Genomic DNA, 19984 nt, shown 5'->3' with positions numbered 1-19984 from the left:
TCTTCTCCATGCTTTTCATTTTGTATTGCCGTGTGGCGGCTAACGTTTTTCCACCGGGACTGCAAATGATGACCGCTTCCACTTAGCGGACCGAATGAGAGGCCTAAGCGGGACTCATCGGGACTGGCCAAGGCAAACGGGATCTTCGGCTTAGCAGTGAGATCCGGCCGGCGTGTAGTTACTCAGCTCCCGGCGAATGGTGCTGAACGGCGACAACTCCAGCTCGGTGGTGCACTCGTGTTCGTTATCGTCACTGGCCGTGGTGGACGATGGCGTGCGGCTGCAGCAGCAGCAACAGCAGCAATCCAGAAAAGCCCTGCCCAGCGGACGACACAGCAGCAGAAGCAGCACGGGCGTCACCGCCGCCCGGCAGAAGAGCAGCAGCTGCGAGAGGAGGTGGAGCACGGACATGGTGTTCTCGGGAACGCCGGCCGCCATGTACACGGACACGATATTGCAGATGTTCTCGGGTACCACGCAGGCGCCGTAGACGATGGCCAGCGCCACCACCGTGCAGTTCATCTGGCTCTCCAGGCGGATCTGCTTCTTGTTGCTGCGCACGCTGGACTGCTCGGCGTGGCGGATCTTCCGCGCCGTCACCAGCGAGCACCCGATGGTGAACAGGGTGGGCAGGCAGAAGTAACAGCCGAAGCACCACCACAACCGGGCGCCCTCGTACGTCAAACCCAGCACGTAGAGCATGTCGGGGAGGGCGGCGGAGATCCGGATGACGCAACGCTCCACGGGAGGCTCGTCTGGGATCTCGGCGTCTTCCACCACCAGTTGCCGGATGAGCAGCTCGGGTAGCGCCAGCAGGAGCGCCCCGATCCAGATGACGGCCAGCTTGGCGGTGGTGGACGTGCAGTTTTCGATCATCTCGTAGTACATCTGCACGTTGGTGGCCGCCCGGAATCGGTCGATGCACAGCGCGCAAAGGGTAAAGGTGGTCACGCCCAGTGAGGCCACCTGAAAGCAGCAGAAAGAAACGCCTGAGGATTAATGTCACGTGAACCCTGTCACCTGATGACACAATTGGCCGGAACAGGAACAGGAACAGGAAGTGCCGATTAGCAAATGCGACGACGCACTGAGCCCGACTCTCCCCTGACGCGTTTATCTCCCCCTGCCAGAGTTTTAAAAGACAACGCCGATTCACACACCCGCCGACAGGCGCTAAATAAAGACCCCCCCCCCCGGGGCGAAGATGCTGGACGCTGGACCGAAGCTTCACAATGAGGATTGTTCCTCATGCAAAAGGATCTGTTGGATTAACGGCCAGTTTGGCACCCTCCAAATTATTCCGACAGCAGCTGGAGTGTGTGCTTGCATCGACCATCTCATGAACTGGCCCGCGGCACTAACAGCCCCCTGATCCATACTCTACCCCCCTCCAACCCCCTCCCGCCCTTATTCCCAACATCCTCTTCACGCCGTCTGGCTTTTCTCCCGATGACTTTTACTTCCTCGCCCTCTTGTTCCACATGAAGCATCGTTTCCTCAAATAACCCACCACCCCGCCGCCGCCGCCGCAGCAGTGCCTCCCGTCATATCAAATTTAATTACGACCGCCAGCATCCCAGATGGCCCCCAGTGAGCCTCGCCTTTTGCTTTTCTCGAAACATAAACTTCCTGGCCGGAGATGGATATATTATATTTACAGTGTCGACGCACGCATGCGCAAATGCTAACTTCATATTCCGCAAAGCATGAAAATATATTCGAGCCACTGTTTGGCTGGCATGCAACGACGAGGCGCTCTAAAGCGGCAACGCGAAGCTCTGTACTGCCTGTTCCTTTTTTATTCCTACCTTCAGCCTGCAGCCACGGTCCACGTGCTGCCTGCAAATAAAAAACAAAAAACAAAACAAAAAAAACTGCACATCACATCCCTTCTGACAACGAGGCGCTCTAAAGCGGAACCAGTGCAGAGCTCCTTTGCACGCTCTTGACGGTCAAGTCCACCTTTCAATGTGCGTTCCCTCACAGCTGACGACGGGGCGCTCTAAAGCAACTCGTTATGTGTATATGTATATATATATACATATACATACATATATATATATATGTAGTAGGCGGGGGACACCCTGAATCGGTTGCCAGCCAATCGCAAGGCACACGGAAACGTACAACCATTCGCACTCACACTCACACCTAGGGACAATTTTAGAGTGTTCAATCAGCCTGCCATGCATATTTTTGGAATGTGGGAGGAAACCGGAGCACCCGGAGAAAACCCACGCAGCCCCGGGGAGAACATGCAAACTCCACACCGGGAGGCCGGAGCTGGAATCGAACTCTGCACTGTGAAGCCGACGTGCTAACCACTGGACTACCGGGCCGCCCCTATATATATATATATATATATATATATATATATATATATATATATATATATATATATATATATATGTCCAGATTATATACTGTAAATATTGGGTGGGATCCGCCGACATATTTGATATGAGTTCGCCCAATTTTCTCCCGTCACGACACCTTCGTTCCCACTTGTGGCAACTCGCGCAAATACGCGGTGAATATTTCATGACTGGACGAGTGTCTTTTCAAAGCCGCCGTGGAGGAGCAGCCCGGCTTTTGATCAGCGCTCCGGGGCGGAGCGCGAAGGCACCGCAAATAAGCTTTGTTCTCCCGGGAGAAGGGGTAAGGGGGCGGGGTGGTGGTGGTGGTGGGGGGGGGGATTTAAAAATGAGTCGAGAAGTCAGGCCTGGTGGCGTGACAAAGCCGTGTTCAGGGGATGGGATTTCACGCAGACGGGGCAGGGAAAACAGGGACGGAAGAATGGAAAAGGGGAAGAAAGGGCGGAAAGGGTCTCTCGACGTGTCGACGATGTTCCGTTTCAAATTTGTGACAGGTTGGAGAAATGACTCGATTATAACATCCATATTTAAACAGTTCTTTCGGCCCATGTATAATTTAGACGTCGGAATGGCCGTTATTAACCGACTCGAAAAGGAATGAATGCCGTATTGTATAATGTCAGCCTTGGGGTTCGGAATAGCGCGGTGACACGTTTTTTTTTTTCACGTCGCGGTCATTGATATGAGCAGCAGGTGTTGTGTCCCTGCGTACGTTGATTTAATAAAAAAGGTCATTAACTTCCCTGATTCAAGGTCCGGTGCGACGGTGCCACAAAGGCTGCGCGTTATTAATTGGCTCCTAACGAGCAGCGGTGGCCATGTGACCGCTGTCACTGTCAGCGGGTAATGAGAGTTAGCAGCTGATGAATTGGGGGCGAACGCAAACGCGCTAAAACTCATTTTACTGGCTCGTGTGTTGCCGTCAAACTAAACTGTACTAGTCGGCTCCGATATTTAAAGCTCTACCGCAAATTGTGTAATTGCTAATCAGGCATTTTTTTTGCATGTCTTCCAATCTGGTCGAAAATCAGACGATTGCGGTTTTGAATCGAAGTTAGCTCCGCTAGTTTAGGCCAGGCATGTCCAAAGTCCGGCCCGGGGGCCAAATCCGGCCTGCGGTCGAATTTCATCCGGCCCTCTGCCCCTGTCATAAAATCAGTGCCGTCTGGCCCGCAGTTTGGGCGCAATGGAACACGTGTTGCATTGACTGAGGTCTCGTAGACTGGTGAGTGATGTTTCATAGAGTACTGCTTCCCTCTAGTGGCTAAATGAGTAATAGCATTCACTAAATGAGTAATAGCATTTAGACACTAGAGGGCATCACTCACGATTTAACAAGACATCACTCCGTGTTTATATTGACTGATACGTCATATTTCAAATTCAAGTTGCATGTGATATTCCTGTTTCAAATCAACCAAAAGAAATTCTTAAGATTGTTGAAATTAAAATAAAAATGGAAATGTGAAACAGACTGGCTTACTAAAATTTGTTGAACAATATTGTTGTTCAATGTAAAGAATGTCAGCCAAGGTCGGCCCCCCGACATTTTACCACATAAAATCTGGCCCCCTTGGCAAAAAGTTTGGACACCCCTGGTTTAGGCTATTCCGATCTCAACATTCATAAGAACTGTACCATGTTGAAAACAAATCAATGACATCATCGATTTATCGACTAGGCCTTGACTCTCATTAGAATATCGTCAACAACAACGAAAAAAATCTTGTTGTTCAACCTCTTAACCACACACCAATGCGCAATTCTAGGCAAAGCTGCTCAAGTGTATGTGTATGAATAATGTTTTATATGAATTGCCTGGAGGATTTCTGCAACAAAGCGAAATACAATAATGAGCCTGAGTTGCGCCTCTCATGAGATCAAATATCAAAAAGCTCCATTTAGCGATGGCCCTCCCTGCGTTTTATAACATCTCCCAGGCACTTTCTTGTGGACTATAAATTCCTCCTCCATTAAATTACATCACGGTCTGGGGCATATTTGTCTTGAATATGAAAAAAAAAATGCATGTAAGTCTTCTTGAGCGTCGGAATTTGTCGCTAAGCCGATACAGTCCAATTAGCAATCAATGGCGAGAGGGCGCATTGGCGCCAGACGTAGCATGTCGCCGCCCTGCCTAAAATGAGGTGGGTGCGACCAAATCCTCCAACTCTCCGCTTACCGTGTGTGCGAGCCAGAGTGTGCGTTTCCCCCCCGGAGGCTTTTGTCTAATCACAGTTAGCTGATGCGGGGAGAATCGCTGCGGGGCGGCGATTCGGCGCAGAGTAAGGCCATCCCAACCATCTGCCAAATAAGCATGCCCCACTAAACTTTGCGTACGTTTTCCTCTGCGCGTATGCGACGCAGAAGAAAACCACGCTCCGCACCGTGTCAATCAACCGTACACGCGTAAAACACATCTGGGCGGAAGGCAGCGGATGTATCTTGAGTTTTTTTTTTTTCCTTCCAAATCCTGCCGACAACGGCAGTTGTGTTGTGTAATCAACACAAGGACACGGTGGCCGCAAATTGTCAACCCATTTTTTTTGTTATGGTATTTAAAAAAAAAAAAAAAAAAAGACTGCGTAACTCACTGAAACTACATTTTTATGTTTGTAACAATTTTTTTTAAACTGGAAAAAAATTAAATAAAAAATAAAACTAATACTAAAACTAATAAAATCTAAAATAAAGTCCTCAAACTAATGCAAACTAACTGATTATTAGAAAAAAATTACATCAAAAATAAAATTAAAAAAATGAAAACAGGTTAGGGCGGCCTGGTAGTCCAGTGGCAAGCACGTCGGCTTCACAGTGCAGAGGTACCGGGTTCGATTCCGGCTCCGGCCTCCCTGTGTGGAGTTTGCATGTTCTCCCCGGGCTTGCGTGGGTTTTCTCCGGGTGCTCCGGTTTCCTCCCACATTCCAAAAACATGCGTGGCAGGCTGATTGAACACTCTAAATTGTCCCTAGGTGTGAGTGTGAGTGCGAATGGTTGTTTGTTTCTGTGTGCCCTGCGATTGGCTGGCAGCAGATTCAGGGTGTCCCCCGCCTACTGCCCGAAGACAGCTGGGATAGGCTCCAGCACCCCCCGCAACCCTAGTGAGGATCAAGCGGCTCGGAAGATGAATGAATGAATGAATGAAAACAGGATAAACTAATAATAATCAAAAACTCCAAATCAATGACAACCCTGGCCGGCTACGGGAATGAGCAAAGAACTTTTGAGCGAAGAGCGAAGAAACCTCTTATCTCATGTACAAGGATGACGATCACCCGATCAACCTTGAGGCAGTTGATAAAGAAACACGTCTCATAGCCGTCACACCACAGTGGTTCATCTTGACCGCGTCTGAGCCGAAGCAATTTTTTTTTAGTACAATACGTTCCACAAAAAAAATCACGGAAAATCAGTTCAGTGGATGTTGATGTACGTGGTCGATGGCCAACCGCTAGCAGGCTAGCACGCCTTGAGGGACTTGTTAGATTTGCGTTTCGTGTTGATGAGCAGCAATTAGCATTAAGACAGATGGAAAGAAATGTATGTGTGATGCTCTTCTCCCCCCTCCCTCAGTCACCCAAAGGGAATAGTCTCACACTTGGAAAAATAATGCGTGACCATGTGTGACATCACGGTTGGAAGGTAATGAGACATGGGGCGTTGACTTCAATTATAATCTCATAAACATCGGTGCCGTGGCGCATTTCGAATGCTTGTTTGATGTGTCCCGACTCATGTGTTTGGTTCAAATATCGGAGTTTCTTCGCTATTATGTTACCGTGAGCTTATTTTGTCAATATAGCTAAAAGTGGGTCAAAACAATGCTCGTCGTCGCCTGCGGTGATCAAAATGCTTCCTGTCCTGATTGTTATTTTCGGGCCTTTCATGTCTCCTCCCAACACAGCAGAACTTCAAATGGCAACGCATTAGCTACGAGCTAAACGTATTTTCGTATGTTTCTGATACATTGGCGTATGTGATACAAATAGATTTCAGTTTTGTGTGTGAGAGGTCATATGCATGCGAGTTTTTTCAGTAGTGATGAGCGAAAGTGATTTCGGGAGTATTTATCAGGGTTGGAATACTTTTTTTGAGAGAGATTTTATTTTATTTATGTATTTATCTATGTATTTTTTAATCAATCGAATTTTAATTATTTTTTTTAGAGTGCTAGTTTTTCAAAAAGGCATTGTTTTACTTTGGTTGTTATTAGCTTTAGTTTTAGTTTTTCCCCCACAAATATACGGGGTATTTGTTGAGTGTAGCGTAAAATTTAATATTTTGATAACTGGGGATATAATTTAATAAGGGTGAAAATACTTTAAGGTTTTACATAAAGTTTTCATTTTCTTTTGACTTGTTTTTTTTTTTTTAATTCAGCTCGTTTTAATGAATAATTAATGGAGGGTTGTTGGTTTTAGTATTAGTTTTAGTTTTTTCCAATATATGGATTTATTGTTGAATAAAAAATAAAATTTCCGTATAGCCATAAAGCAATCCCCAAATAAATAAATTTCAAATAAACCCCTTAAAGTTCATGCATGATATGAACTGAGAAAGATGAAATCAAAGGACATATTCGCTACAACCATAAGACTTATTAACCTAAGCTGTAGTTTTAGTTAGTTTTTTTTCAGCAAAGTATATTTTATTTATTTTCAAGCAATTTTTTTTTCATTTTAGTTTTTGTTTGTGTTCTTGAACTATAATAACCTTTCCATTGTGTGTTTATGAGCATTTCACAAGTGCCTCTGGGTGCATTTCAGTCGTGTGCTGTTGAAGTACCAATCAAAAAAAAAACTAAGTCAGTATTGTTTGAGAGCATTTCACGAGTGTGTACGAGGGGTAATCCTAAATGCCGGCCCTGTGCTGCTCTGTGCGCGACTGTCTGGCATCGGCATGACGACTCAGCTTATCTGAAATAATACAGGCGGGCTGCATTCCAAATCTCTGCTGCGCTTGTCATGCCTCTCCATTGACCGCCGTATAAAACCAGGTTCACTGAAGGCATCTGGTAATGAGATGTCAGCGGCTGTGCAACGTGTTGTTGTTTTTTTTTCTCGTGCCTTTTCCATCAGTGATTTTCTTCTTGTCTTACAGTCAGGGGTTATCTCACCACCTGATGCATTGTTCGATACTGTCGGTCAAATCTAGTAAATGTACGTGATGATTATGTTGATGCATTTGTGAAGAGTACTGTAGCGGTAAGCATGAAGAGAAAGGGACAATGATTTCTTGTTTTGGGTCAAAATGTGGTCTGTATTTGTCTCCGGGGAAGGCGTGGCATCTCGCTCAAACCAGTTAAGGAAACCCAACACCTCAAAGTCCGTTTGGGTGCACCAGTTGCATGACAACGACAAAAAAAAAGTATCATGTATAGCGTTATAGCACTGCATAGATGCTACTCATTAGCCAGTCTATGGCATTTCCTATATGGTGTTAGCATCGAGCTAACAGACTTGAAGGCAATGTTCCACGGTTGTTTTTAAAAAGAAAAAGTGTCTTTTCTTCGTTGAACGTTTAGTCCACAATGGAACCCTGAGGCATAAATAAATGCTTTTTATCTTTATAAAAGGGACATAAATGGTTTAAACTGGCAAAAGGGAGCATTTCTGTTGGCCGTCGAAAGAGGCCACGGTTGTACGGAATTCATTTTAAAGAAATAAACAGTCGTAGGAATCATGTAGACCGGGGAAAGGCAACTCGATGCACTTTCAACGAAATGTCAACGGTTCTCATTGTGCGTTTGCGTACTTTCTAGGGTTTCATTCTTCTTCTCCCTTGGGACGAATAGATGGAAGTGCTTCAACTGCAAGTGATGTCTGCCAACTAGTGGTGAATTATGTCATTTCAAAAATTTTCAAGTGTGGCAGAGGAAGTGTTAGTTTGTATAAATTTGCCCCTCCCTGACCTAGGCCCTAAAGGTCATCAATATTTACCCCCTTTAAGGGGTATAATCGGCGTTCCCTTAAGGATTCTACCGCCATGACAAGCCAGCCTTAAAGTTATAAATTTAGCACAATATTTTCCCTGACAGTGGAAAGACTGAATGCACGTTACCTCCATATAGGGCACAACTCTGCAGGTGACCTCCCCCAGCAGCCAGGACTTGGTCAACTCATGGAAGACCACCATGGGCAGGCAGAACAAGATGAGCGCGAAATCCCACACGGCCAAGTTCGCCAGCAGCGAATTTGAGATGCTCTTCATGTAGTAGTTCTGGCACACGATGCACAAGATGGCGACGTTGCCTGCGATGCCAACCAGGAAAATCGCACCGGAGACGCAAGTGATGGCGTAAGCGCCGTACGTCTCGCTGGTCACCGGGTAGAACGGGTTCTTGATCTCGTCGCCGAAGTCCTGCGAGCCGGGCGGCGTGATCGGCGTGGCGTCCCAGGGGTTCTCCTCCCGGAAGGTAAAGAGCTCGGGCCTCCTGGTGAAAAGGTCAAAGGGCGTGTCGGTGGCTGTGAGGGCCACCGGCTTGGGGATGGGTTCCCACGGCAACGGGTGAGGCTGAGCCAGAGCCCCGTAGCTTTTGTTCAGGCGGTTTTTCCCCCTCTTCCAAGCTTTCTCGTCTTTTGTGCCCCTCCTGCGTCGATCTCCCTCCGTGGGCCCCCCTCCTCGCATTGTGGAGGGCTTAGGCGCATTGTGGCGTCCACCTGCCGGCGTGCCCGCGCCACTCGGCCCGCCATTCAACTTTATCTTCTTACTACGGTGCTCTAAGCTCCTCGCTTCTCCCGCGACGGAGTTAAAAGTCCCCCGTACGATTGCCTGAGGCTCCGCCGAGGACTCACCTGCGGCACGGTCTCTGGTTTTGTTTTCCCAAATGTCCCGGGGTGACCCGCTGGAAGTCCTCGCAAGGTGCGGGCTCCTGTCTACTTTTACGTGCCCGACGTTTCTCGTGGACAAACACACATGCGCATGGAGGAGGAATAACACAAATAACATCCCGAGTGAGAGGATCTGCATCGTGCGGAGGGGGGGGATTGCGGACTTGGAAATCCAGATCGTGTACCTTCATGTACTCCGCCGCGGTTACGTTCAGTCAACAGCCATGTTGGAGACAGTGCGGATGAATCGCCGTTTCGGTCAAGAAATACACAAATAAATCGTTGCTTTCATGAGGGAGCAAAACTTGTGGGTTGCATCCAAACGTGCGGCCGTGCCGCATCTGCGTTCATCATCCACCGGGGCGGCGTGAGCGCCTTGTCATCGGAAGGAAGAGGAGGGAAGGTGTTGCATATCCACGGATATCCAACGTCCACTGTTTCCGTCCCCGTGTGTGACTTGAGTGGGATGGAGCAGCGGCAATGCGGCGTGGAGCCGCCTGAAGCTCACTGATGCACCGGAGTGGAGAGCGAGGGGGGGCGGGGGGTGAGAGAGAGAGAGAGAGAGAGTGAGGAAGAGGAGGAGGAGGGGTTCTCTTCTCTTTACGCCTTCCTCTCTTCTTGCTGTATCGGCGCGCATTGCAAAGAAAATGGACTCCCCTGGCGGCTAACCCCGATCTGTCACTCTTCATCCATCAATGGAGCATCCACAAGCCCCCCCCCTCGGGGTGGACCCCGGCTGCAGAACGAGCCCCCCCCCCCCCAGCCCCTCTTCTGCCGCTGCCTCAGGCAGACATAGCAGCCACGCCCGCTTTGGTAAAAAAAAATGCTGAAAAAAAATAAATGCCATCAGTTTCAGGAAGCGCTATGCTAGCTCAAAAAGTGACGGAATTTGATATTTAGACGCCACGTGAGACGCACCTGAGCCACTCAAAAAGTCTGTCTTCGCTTTATTGATTTTTCTTTTCTTCTTATTTCCAATCTGCAGTACAAATAAAACCATTTACAAGATCAACGTATGCCTAAAAATTGTCTGCTAGCTTAAACAATGCGCATTCACAGAGACGCGCTAATGAATAGCACCTTTGCCTCTGTGTTTTAACCCTTCCGGCAACGTATATTTGGACTCAAAACAATGAAGCAAGACATGGAGACAATGGAGATAATATAGTGATGCTCACCGGCATATATTCTTTATCCTCTGCGAAGCACAACTAATATTACTGCAGCAATGTGTGTGTCAATAAATCAAGAGATTTCAGGACTAAAATAAATGGACCCATTACGTCTGAGGTGCTCTAAAATGATCCATTCACATTGAGCTTATGAGGGGGGGGGGGGTTAAAAAATGTGACTGCGTCGCTCCCATAGGGGATGAGAGTGGACACCTCCTAGCAGCTGACCTTCTACTTCAAATAAGTCATCTCAGCAGCGTATGCTCAGCCAACTTTCACATCATTTTCACTCCCCTTCAGCCAATATCTTCAGTTGACCTTCATCCCGCTGTGGATTTAAAGAAAGTTAAAGTCTTCCAGGGGTAACATCTTGCAAAAAAAAAAAAAAGCCTCGGCTGAAATTCCCTCATGTGCAATGTCCCATACAGTGTTTATTCGGCCTTTGTAGGTAAATCTTGCACACCAAAAAATCCATTCGACCTTGAAATCCCTCCAGAGTAAGTAAAGGGGGCAACAGGGCAACCTCTCACATGTGATTATCATGTCTAGTGTGTGTGTGTGTGTGTGTGTGTGTGTGTGTGTGTGTGTGTGTGTGTGTGTGTGAGGCCCACAGCCACCCCACTTCTTGGCGTGTGTCTCCCACTGATGTGCTCATGCATAAAAACACGCAAAGGCTGACACACACTCACATCCACACACAAACACGCACACACTTGGGGTGGGGCGTCAAGGGCACACACACACACGTGCACAGAGGTAAAAATTCAGGAATGAGTGCACATGTGCACAGCGGGATTAACACGGAGCGAAATCTCGAGTTTACTGGGGCGTGTTGTCGGCGAGAAAAAAAACACGCCAGGGCCGTGGTGGTTTCATTTAATTCGTTTGTTTAATTGTAATTACACGCACGGGTGCACGTCAGAGTTTGAAGACGTGCCAGTGATGACGTCACATGCAGAAATCTCATTGACGTGGTTCGTCTAAATCCAGTACGCGCATTAATTTTAATCCTTGTTATCTGCTCCTGATGTCCTCACACTTGACTTTAAAAACTTGGAAAACACGTTTTTGTTGGTATTGGCAGGACGTCAGCAAACTGCCATTTGTTCCTGACTACATAGAAAAGGCCTTCAGGTTAATTTGAGGATGCTGCCATCTGCTGGTTTCTTTTAGTCAGTGATTTTTTTTTTTGGGTGTTGCGGATTGGGAAATTTCGTTTGACAAATTAAGCAAAATGACACAAAAGTGCCACTCACAAGGATAATGGCTGGATGTTTAAAAATTACGACGCTTTCTGAGCAACTCGTGTTCTTTATTGTCTGTACAAGTGCAGCAATGAAAACAACACAATATGAAATATGCATGTAACTTATAATTGTTGTTTTGGCTTCGTCATCAACTCGGCCCCCGATCCGGGTCACGGCACCAATTCAAAAGTTCTAAAAAAATAAAAAATAAATCTCTATTCTGTGTGGAATCCTGACTGGAAAATAAATCACATTCTAACGAGGGAGGGGGGGGGGGGGGGGTTGGAATCGTACTTCTATATTGCCAACAATCAGCCCTCCAGCTCTCCAAAAAGTGAAACGCAGTGCGGCAGCAGGCATATTTCCATCTCGCAGCTCCTTCTCTGCACGACATCTATTGTTCGCGGAGATCATTAGTTAAAGACTTTGCACTATATCGCCTCTGCCGATGAGGCTTAATGAGACACAATCGCAGCTCAGGGCGCTGATATGCCACGGCGGCGTGTTTTTTTTTTTTTTAAGTGGGCGAATTATCCTCCTAGAGGATCTTATTTACCGTAACGTCAGCAAAGAGAGCATATGCTGCATGACTAATGAAAGGCCCGATTGTGAGATGGCTAAGGTGATTAGTCTTATATCATCACTTATCTTCTGGATCTTTCTAAACGCTCGTAGCGAAGTAGACAAATGTCCAAAATTGCCTCCTGGTGTGTTTTGCTATTCACCAGATGGAAACGGCCCTCATATCCTGCCTTTCAGATCACTTATACAAACGCGCATATCAGTTATGTCGCTTACAATCAAGAAACAATTCCAATAATGGTCAGCAGATGGCAGTATAACATAGAAAACGCCTTCGATGTCGTTTAAATCAGACCCCCCCAAAAGAAAAGACTGTGCGTGTGTGTGAGTGTGTGTGTGTGTGTGTGTGAATGATTTATTGAAGTATGTAAATACATGTATTTTTGCATTTTATATTTTATACAGGCTTTGGTTAACGGAAAGCTTTTTGCTCTCGCGTTGTGTGCCATTAGATTCTGCACGAAGCGTATTTTAAAAGTCAACTTCGCAGCTTGATGAGAAAAGCCGCTTCGGTCTGACAGATGTGCATGGCTTGGTGCATGCCGACTTGTCAGGCAATTGGCAGAATTCCCAGCAGGACTCCGGATGCCCGCTGTTAGCCCCTCCATCCCAACGCCTGCCCGCCATCGTCTTCTTGCTCACAGAAGGAAGTGCCGGGACCCCCCAGTGGTCCGTAACGAGCTGCCGAGCCAGCACCTGCATGCGCCGCACGATCCCACGCTGACACACGCCCACGACTCAGGACAAGCCAGGGAGCTGATAATTCATGTTTCGCTATGACGGATATAGATTATGGAAGAATATGCAAATGCATGTTTTGGCAAAATTCCGCCCCCCCCCTGCACTGCCCTCTTTTTTTGTCTTCTTAACCTTGTCATTTTGTAAATTATACAGATAACATAAAAATACTCACAAGCATATATTCTTTATCATCTGCAGGGAACGACTACCTCTCTTGATATATGACCAGGCTGCAACTGATTAATAGCATTTCTATTTATTTCAATTGGGGTGGGGGGGGGGGGGTCAGGGTGAGTATGAAACTTTTTCATTTGCATGTGTGAGCAATGAAAATCGTTTTTGGGCCTTTAATGCCCAAGAAATGTGGAGTGAGTTTAACTTGGGTTCTTGGATGTATCATCACGTCTTTTTTTTTTTTTTTTTAATAGGACTTCCTGTTCATTGCAGCTGGATCCCAAAGGGCACATGAGTACAAGTGACGGCTCACGGGGCAGAACTAAGAAAACGAAGCTTGTTTCAGCGGTGCGTGTCGATGGAGCTCAGTGCTGCGCCAAGAGGCCCCCAAAGTGCTCATCATCCCTCTAAGCGGAAAGTATGAGGAAGCGCCACATAATAACGCTCGGAAATCCTCCATTATTCCGCCTCAGACGCCTGCTGGCGTAATGAAAGCAACAAACAAACATGCATAATTCAGCGAGCCGGCCACTTGTGCGTCGGGCCTCGGTAATGATTGCGCAGGGAAGTGATGAAGTACTGCACTTACACCTAAACGGCCTTATTTAAACTCATTTGTTAGGTACAATTCAGGAGGGGGAACACTTGTGTAATGTGCGATGGCTTACCGTGCGGCAAATGAGGCGAAGGCCAAGTGTGTCGTTTATTTAGGAAAGTAACATCACCGAAACGGGAGGTGGCGGCAAAGAGGATCCAACTGTTGACACATTGTTGGCGTGTTCGCTCACGTAATGAGAGTGCAACCATTGAGAAAAGAAAGGGTGCTTTAGTGAAAAAGTCATCCCGATCTCCTTTTTGTTTTCCCTCGGCAGGCGGAGGTTGCCAAGGAAACGACGTGGCGTGCATGCATGGGTCTGTTTTAGGGCCCCACAGATTCTTACATTGTATCCAGGTTTTTTTTTAAATGAATCATAGCAGTGATTCCCAAATTCTGTGCTCCCTCTAGTGGTGTAAGAAAATGTTACATCTAGTACAGTGCATTTATTAAGTTCAGTTCTGTTTTATTTAACTTTTATTTCGGTACCAACTTATACTTTCTGCATATTAATTTCAGTCTCGTTGAACACATTTTAACGTTTTGCCAACCACCGCAAAGGTTCATTTGATCTCCCAGCAGGTTTGGTGACACTCGCACTGGGATTGAAGTCGACCTTTTTTTGAAAGGCAGATTGAAGACAAAAGCCCGGGTGAGAAATGAATTGTCCACAGGCGTGACTGCGGCCCGAAGCAATCTGCGGGGTGAGTAAGCTGCCAGATGGATGCGAATTGCACTTATCTTGGACTGACCTTCTGAAACCTGTGGCCTGATTGAGGAAGAGGGGGGAGAAGAGTTAAAAAAAAAAAAAAAAAAAAAGTGGATGGAAGTGCTGTTAAAAATAGGGAAAATGCACATTGTCGGAGCACAGAAGATGCTGAGAGATGTCTTTGATTTGGACCACATGACCCACTCAGGCCCAAAAAAAGCAAAATTGCATGCTGCATACTTCCATTCATCCATTTTTTTTTCTATAGGGACGCACTCCCCTTTCAATTGTAGGACAGTAAATATGCAAATAAAGCCTGAAAGTGATGACATGTAAATAAATAACATTTCTAGGTATTTAATTTAAATATGATATCCTTTTCAAAGGCAACACTGGTCACCAAGTTTTTTTTTTTTCATCAGAGATGCAAGTACATTTTTCTCGATTAATTTTTTCCAATAATTCCGAATCGGCCCTTTTTTTCTGTCCACACACACACACAAAGTTTTTTTTTGTGTGTTGACTCCCTGAACCAATGAAATGAAAATATACACATTTAATTTACATTTTTTCCAAACATAACTACATTATTGTTATGATAGAATACTAAAAAAAACAGAAAAAATACGAGCTAAAATATATCTATATATTTTTTTATTGAGTGAAAGAGCCACCAATAAATTAAAACTATTGTTATATAATTTACTGCTGCTACTACTACTATTACTTCTGGAGCTACTGTACAACAAGAACAAGAACAAGAAGAAGAAAAGGAGTCCAAATATTTTTTAGAACGATTGTGATGAAAATTGCGGCGTCTGCCTGTACTTCCCCTTTTGTCCACCTGTCGTCGCTACACTGCCTTCCTTGGTGATTTAACACCAGCTGATCGAGTTAACCAAACACCACATTCCACATTTCCAGGCTGTTCGTTTCCTCACGACGCTTCCCGTCGCCTGTTTCAAGCGTAAGATACAATATTACCAATTTTGTATCAAACTCAAATCATAAAACGTGACGGGGTTGCCGTTAAGGCGATTGTCGATCAAAATGACGATCACGAAAACAGCAACGCTGTCGAAAGCCTCCTCGGTGAGGAGCACATCCAACTATTCATGTTTTTATATGGCTTAATTATTCAAAAGTCTATATATCTATCAATGCAGTTAAATGTTTCTCTTTTCGTCAGAATGCACTTTTGTGGCGAACAAGAACCAAGGCAATGAGTCCACTTGATGTCTCTTGCTTCATGAATTTGTTCTTTTCACTCGGGCCGAAAAGCTCGAGGCAAATAACCACTTTTCTTCACTAAAGCAGGTTTTGACAAGCACTTAACTTTCACAAGACTTTGTCTTGGAACCTACAGCTTGCGTACTAAAATATTTTTGGAAAATACACAGCACAGTACTTGTAGGGGGGTGAGCCACTCATTTGAAGTTGAGTGTCAAACAACAACAACAACAAATATGGTGTGACCTTCTCCTTGTCATATTTGTGGCCAAAGCACACCAGAAAGAACCGCGCAATGAATTCATCCCGGTGCATAAACTGTTGTATTTTTCACCTCGATATAATAGTAGTGCATGTTTTTATTTGTCAATGTTTTATTACAGGCGTGAAAGGACAAATGGGAATGAATGGAAAATTAATTCCACTCTACAATAGCATGTCAGCGATGGGGAGTTTGCATTTCATAGTATTGACATGTTCAGTGTTTGCAATGGTCTAGCAAAGTGTTGCCGTCTTATAATTTCCTCCTTTGTGCATGTGTTGCTTTGACATTGTGATGCTTTGCACATAGGTCAGTCTTGATGAGAGAACGAGAAGGGTCCCGCGGCACGCCAAATAGGGGTCAGGTCTCGGCCCCCCCTAATGGACGCAGCTGACAGGTAAATGCGAGCTAAATGGCAGGAAAAAAAATAAAAATAAAGATCACGGGTGACGGTAAAGACGTGAAAAGGGTGAGTAAATTGCTTGTGGGAAAGGGAAAGGTCACAGGACGTCAGCGGTGGAAAACGAAAAAAAAAAAATATATATATATATATATATATATATATATATATATATATATATATATATATATATATATATATCAGAAATCGATATACACTATTCACCAAAAGTATGCGATAAGAGTCTTTTCACTGCTTTTTTTTTTGCTCTCTAATTGAATTGTAAGCCGTTTTATCGCGCCACACTGAAATACTTCCCAACAAGATGGCTAAGATGCTCCATTATATTTTATTTGCCCGCGTTGCAAAGCATTTATTGTCATTCGTACGGGTGGCAGACTTACTTCACAACAATGCAATTTATTTGTTTGTCCATTTTCCCCTTGCAAGGAGCCGTGTCGAGATGAGTTGAGGAGCTTCACGTCCAATCACTGCTCTACGTCAGCCAGCAGTCTGCAAAATGGGGGTGTACCTAATGTGAGTGCCTCGTCGGTCCTTTGCCAGGTGATTGCTGCTACCTTCAAAATGATCATTTTCGGTGATTTTGTCTGACTCCTGCCTCGTTTTAGACGCGTTTCAAATCGTAATTCCTCTCATTTGGAGTGTTGGGGAGTCCATGGGGTAAAGCCAAAAAAAAAAAAAAAAAAAGGGGTGGAATTGAATCTCCCATTAGGGGCAAAGTCGATCAAAGCCGGCGACTGGCCGTGGATCTCCGAGCGGGTTTCCCTTCGCTGTCTTAATAAGGACAGAAACGGCATTCGGTAGGAGTCCACGTTTGAAGGCTGAAGCCAATTATAAGGCGCCCCCTCCCCTTCACCCCCCCTTTGGGAACGTTCCTTCTTGCGAGAGCCGAATGTGGTCACATGACATTTCCTCCTCGTGCTGTGCTGCAAGTGCAGGCTAATTTCTTGCTTTCGCTCTTGATCACTGCTTCGTGGTTGTGAATCGCATCATGCTGATTTCTTTTCGCCATGTGCAAGTACCGATTACGGATATCAATATTCGGACTGGGAAAGGTTTTATTTTCAGCTATCGAGTAAATTGTGAATGCAGCCGATACTAAGCACACCGATACTTAAGGCAAAAATATTTTAACATCGAGTATGTCTTCCTCGGCGTTATACCGGGGGCGGTTTTATTGGCGAATGATCATGCACGACAGAAAAAGGCCCTCATTTTGTTAAAATAATTTTTCTATATCCAAAATATGCGAGATATCACTACCCGCTAGCTTGTAACAGCAACATAGCCTGCAGCTTTGAGCCACGAAACTCCCACTGCGGCCCTGCTATCCGATTCCTGCAATGTCATCTCCACTGAAACCCCCCCCCCTGCCCCCCCTCCCCGTCTCAAGGATTTTCTCGCCGAATTTTTATTCTGGAGGAAACGCAAAAAGATAACATGCTCATCTCTGCACGCGCTGTTCAGGAAAACAACAACAACAACGGGGCCAGCGGAATACCATTGGCGAATGGAATTGTTCCAATTGTCGCCTCGATTACCTTCTTATCAGGCTGCCCCCCCTCCCCCCCAAAAAAGCACTTTGATTTCCATTTTCATAGGAAGCAGGCAGGGAAGAAAAGATTTGGCCGTCATTGCGACAAAGGAGAAGACAGCTGGTAAAATGCTCAATATTATATTTGGCGAAGCAGACTCTGTCTCTTTACAGGCTTTTGTATGTGCCAACCATTGGGTGACATAAACATTGATTTATTATTATTATTATTATTATTTTTGTCTAAGCCACTCCAGGGACAGTGTCTTTTTGGCCCGGTCGATCACTTCAGGAACTATTTTGGTTTAATGTTGAGTAAACCAAAATAGAAATGAAATCTGTCCCGTTTGCAGTAATTGACTCCCTTGTTGCTTTGAGTGCTAACTTGGGGTAGGGTTGGGGGGGGGGGGGGGGGGGTTCCATTACCTCTCACAATACTACTCGTGAAAAAAACGGCTCCACCTCTAACCAAAAGCTTGAACATTATACTCCCCCTCTGCAATCAACAGATGGTGCTGTGGGACCACGCTTGCCTCAAAAATTTGCCTCGACCAGTCCATAAAGTACCGCAGACAGATACTGGGCTCATCCACATCCGTCTGAAAGCACCGACACCATTGGATTATGTAAGGTAGGCTCCCCCCCCCGCCACCCCCCACCAGCTTTTCCGTTCTGCCTTCTCAATTTGGTTTTCCTTCACATATGGCCTACGTTTTGGAATATGTTCTCACAATTACGGGATATGTATGGCATAAACAAAGCCGACAGTGTAACGTGCTTTTCGGAAGGTGTGACGCTGAACCTGGAACTAGATTTGTGCTGACCCCCACCCCCGCCCCCACCCCATACAATTAGAAATATTACGTAAGGGCTGCAGCGCTTGAATGTTTTTATAATCGACTAGTCGGCTGTCTTATTTATATGTCACATAAAAAAAATAGATCTTATCTGTGGCTTTGAGTGTTTGTGTCTTTAAAGGTGGGGTTTGGCCCGGTGAGTGACGTGGGTGTCGGCAAATGAGAGCATAGCGTTTTTTTTAATCATAAAAGAGACTGTTCTGACTCTTAATTTATATAATTTTTTGTTTTAGACGTTACGGGATCAAAAAAGAAGTTATTCTGATGAATTTCATGTTTGCATTAATCGTCCCATTAATTAATCGGAATTTTAATCAGCCATATATTGTAATCGACCTCAGGAAATGCAAATCTCTGAGATCTGAGATATGAAATGTTAATCCCTCACGTTTCATCCATCTGATGAGAATAAGTAACCCTTTCCTTTGACCGTGACATCTCCCGAGTGGTGTTTTTACTCGGTCCTCATGAAGTGCTTCATTTTCGCTGATTGAAGGAATGTCACAGCTCAGGTGGGTACAACAGTCGCCCCCAGCAGGAGCCAACACCTCGCCATCTGGGAGAGTGTCCGTGCCCATTCCTCTGGAGGTTCAGCCGACGGAAAATTGGCGGTATGCTCGTACAAGGGTAAGTTATTGCCTGGGGAGGGCGTCCAGAGAGGCATTAGCGATGATCAGATTTCTATTTCCTGCCCGGGTCGCCTTTTTAAATTGCAACCAGTATGCTTTATTTATTTATTTATTTATTATTTTTTTTAAAACGCGGCATTGATGGTTCCTCAGCTCTGTTGCTTAGTCATTCAACTCTCTAGGGAGAAAATATTTAAAATGTGGTGCTCCAAAACTGAGGATACTGTGAAAAAAAAAAGGACTGGTCATACCATTAGGTGGCAAAGCATGTTGTTTGTCAAAAGGAAGCTCCTCAACTCACATGAGCATAGGTTTGTTTCACCTTCTGTCACAATTAGGCCTCAAAGCACGACTTTTGTCAAAACAATGCTCCTTTTGCTCACTGGCACCAAGATGCCTCGATTTGGATGGCAAAGCACATCTTTTTCTCGAAATGAAGCTCCTCATCCCGCCTCAACATAGTTCTTTGGCACCGAAATGCCACAATTTGCCGCTAAAGCGTTACATTTGTTAAAATAAAGCCCCTCAACTTGTATCAACATCGTTCCTTGGCATCAAAATGCCATAAAGTGGCGACAAAGCACTCCTTTTGTCGAAACAAATCTCCCCAACTCACTTCAACAGAG

At 45.6% G+C, this 19984-nt stretch overlaps 1 protein-coding gene across 1 annotated transcript; it reads right to left on the bottom strand.

Annotated features, from left to right (window-relative positions):
* Window positions 1-150: 150 nt before the first annotated feature.
* Window positions 151-9396, bottom strand: gpr37b (G protein-coupled receptor 37b). Its single transcript, XM_052055985.1, has 3 exons — window positions 9391-9396; window positions 8436-9146; window positions 151-966 (listed from the first exon to the last, which is right to left on the bottom strand). The coding sequence occupies exons 1-3, from the start codon at window positions 9394-9396 to the stop codon at window positions 151-153; spliced, it is 1533 nt and encodes a 510-aa protein (XP_051911945.1).
* Window positions 9397-19984: the final 10588 nt, after the last annotated feature.

The sequence above is a fragment of the Hippocampus zosterae genome, chromosome 21 (assembly GCF_025434085.1).
Source record: "Hippocampus zosterae strain Florida chromosome 21, ASM2543408v3, whole genome shotgun sequence".
Taxonomy (NCBI): Eukaryota; Metazoa; Chordata; class Actinopteri; order Syngnathiformes; family Syngnathidae; genus Hippocampus; species Hippocampus zosterae.
The sequence above is the reverse complement of the archived record's forward strand: the minus strand, read 5'-3'. Positions and strand labels throughout refer to the sequence as shown.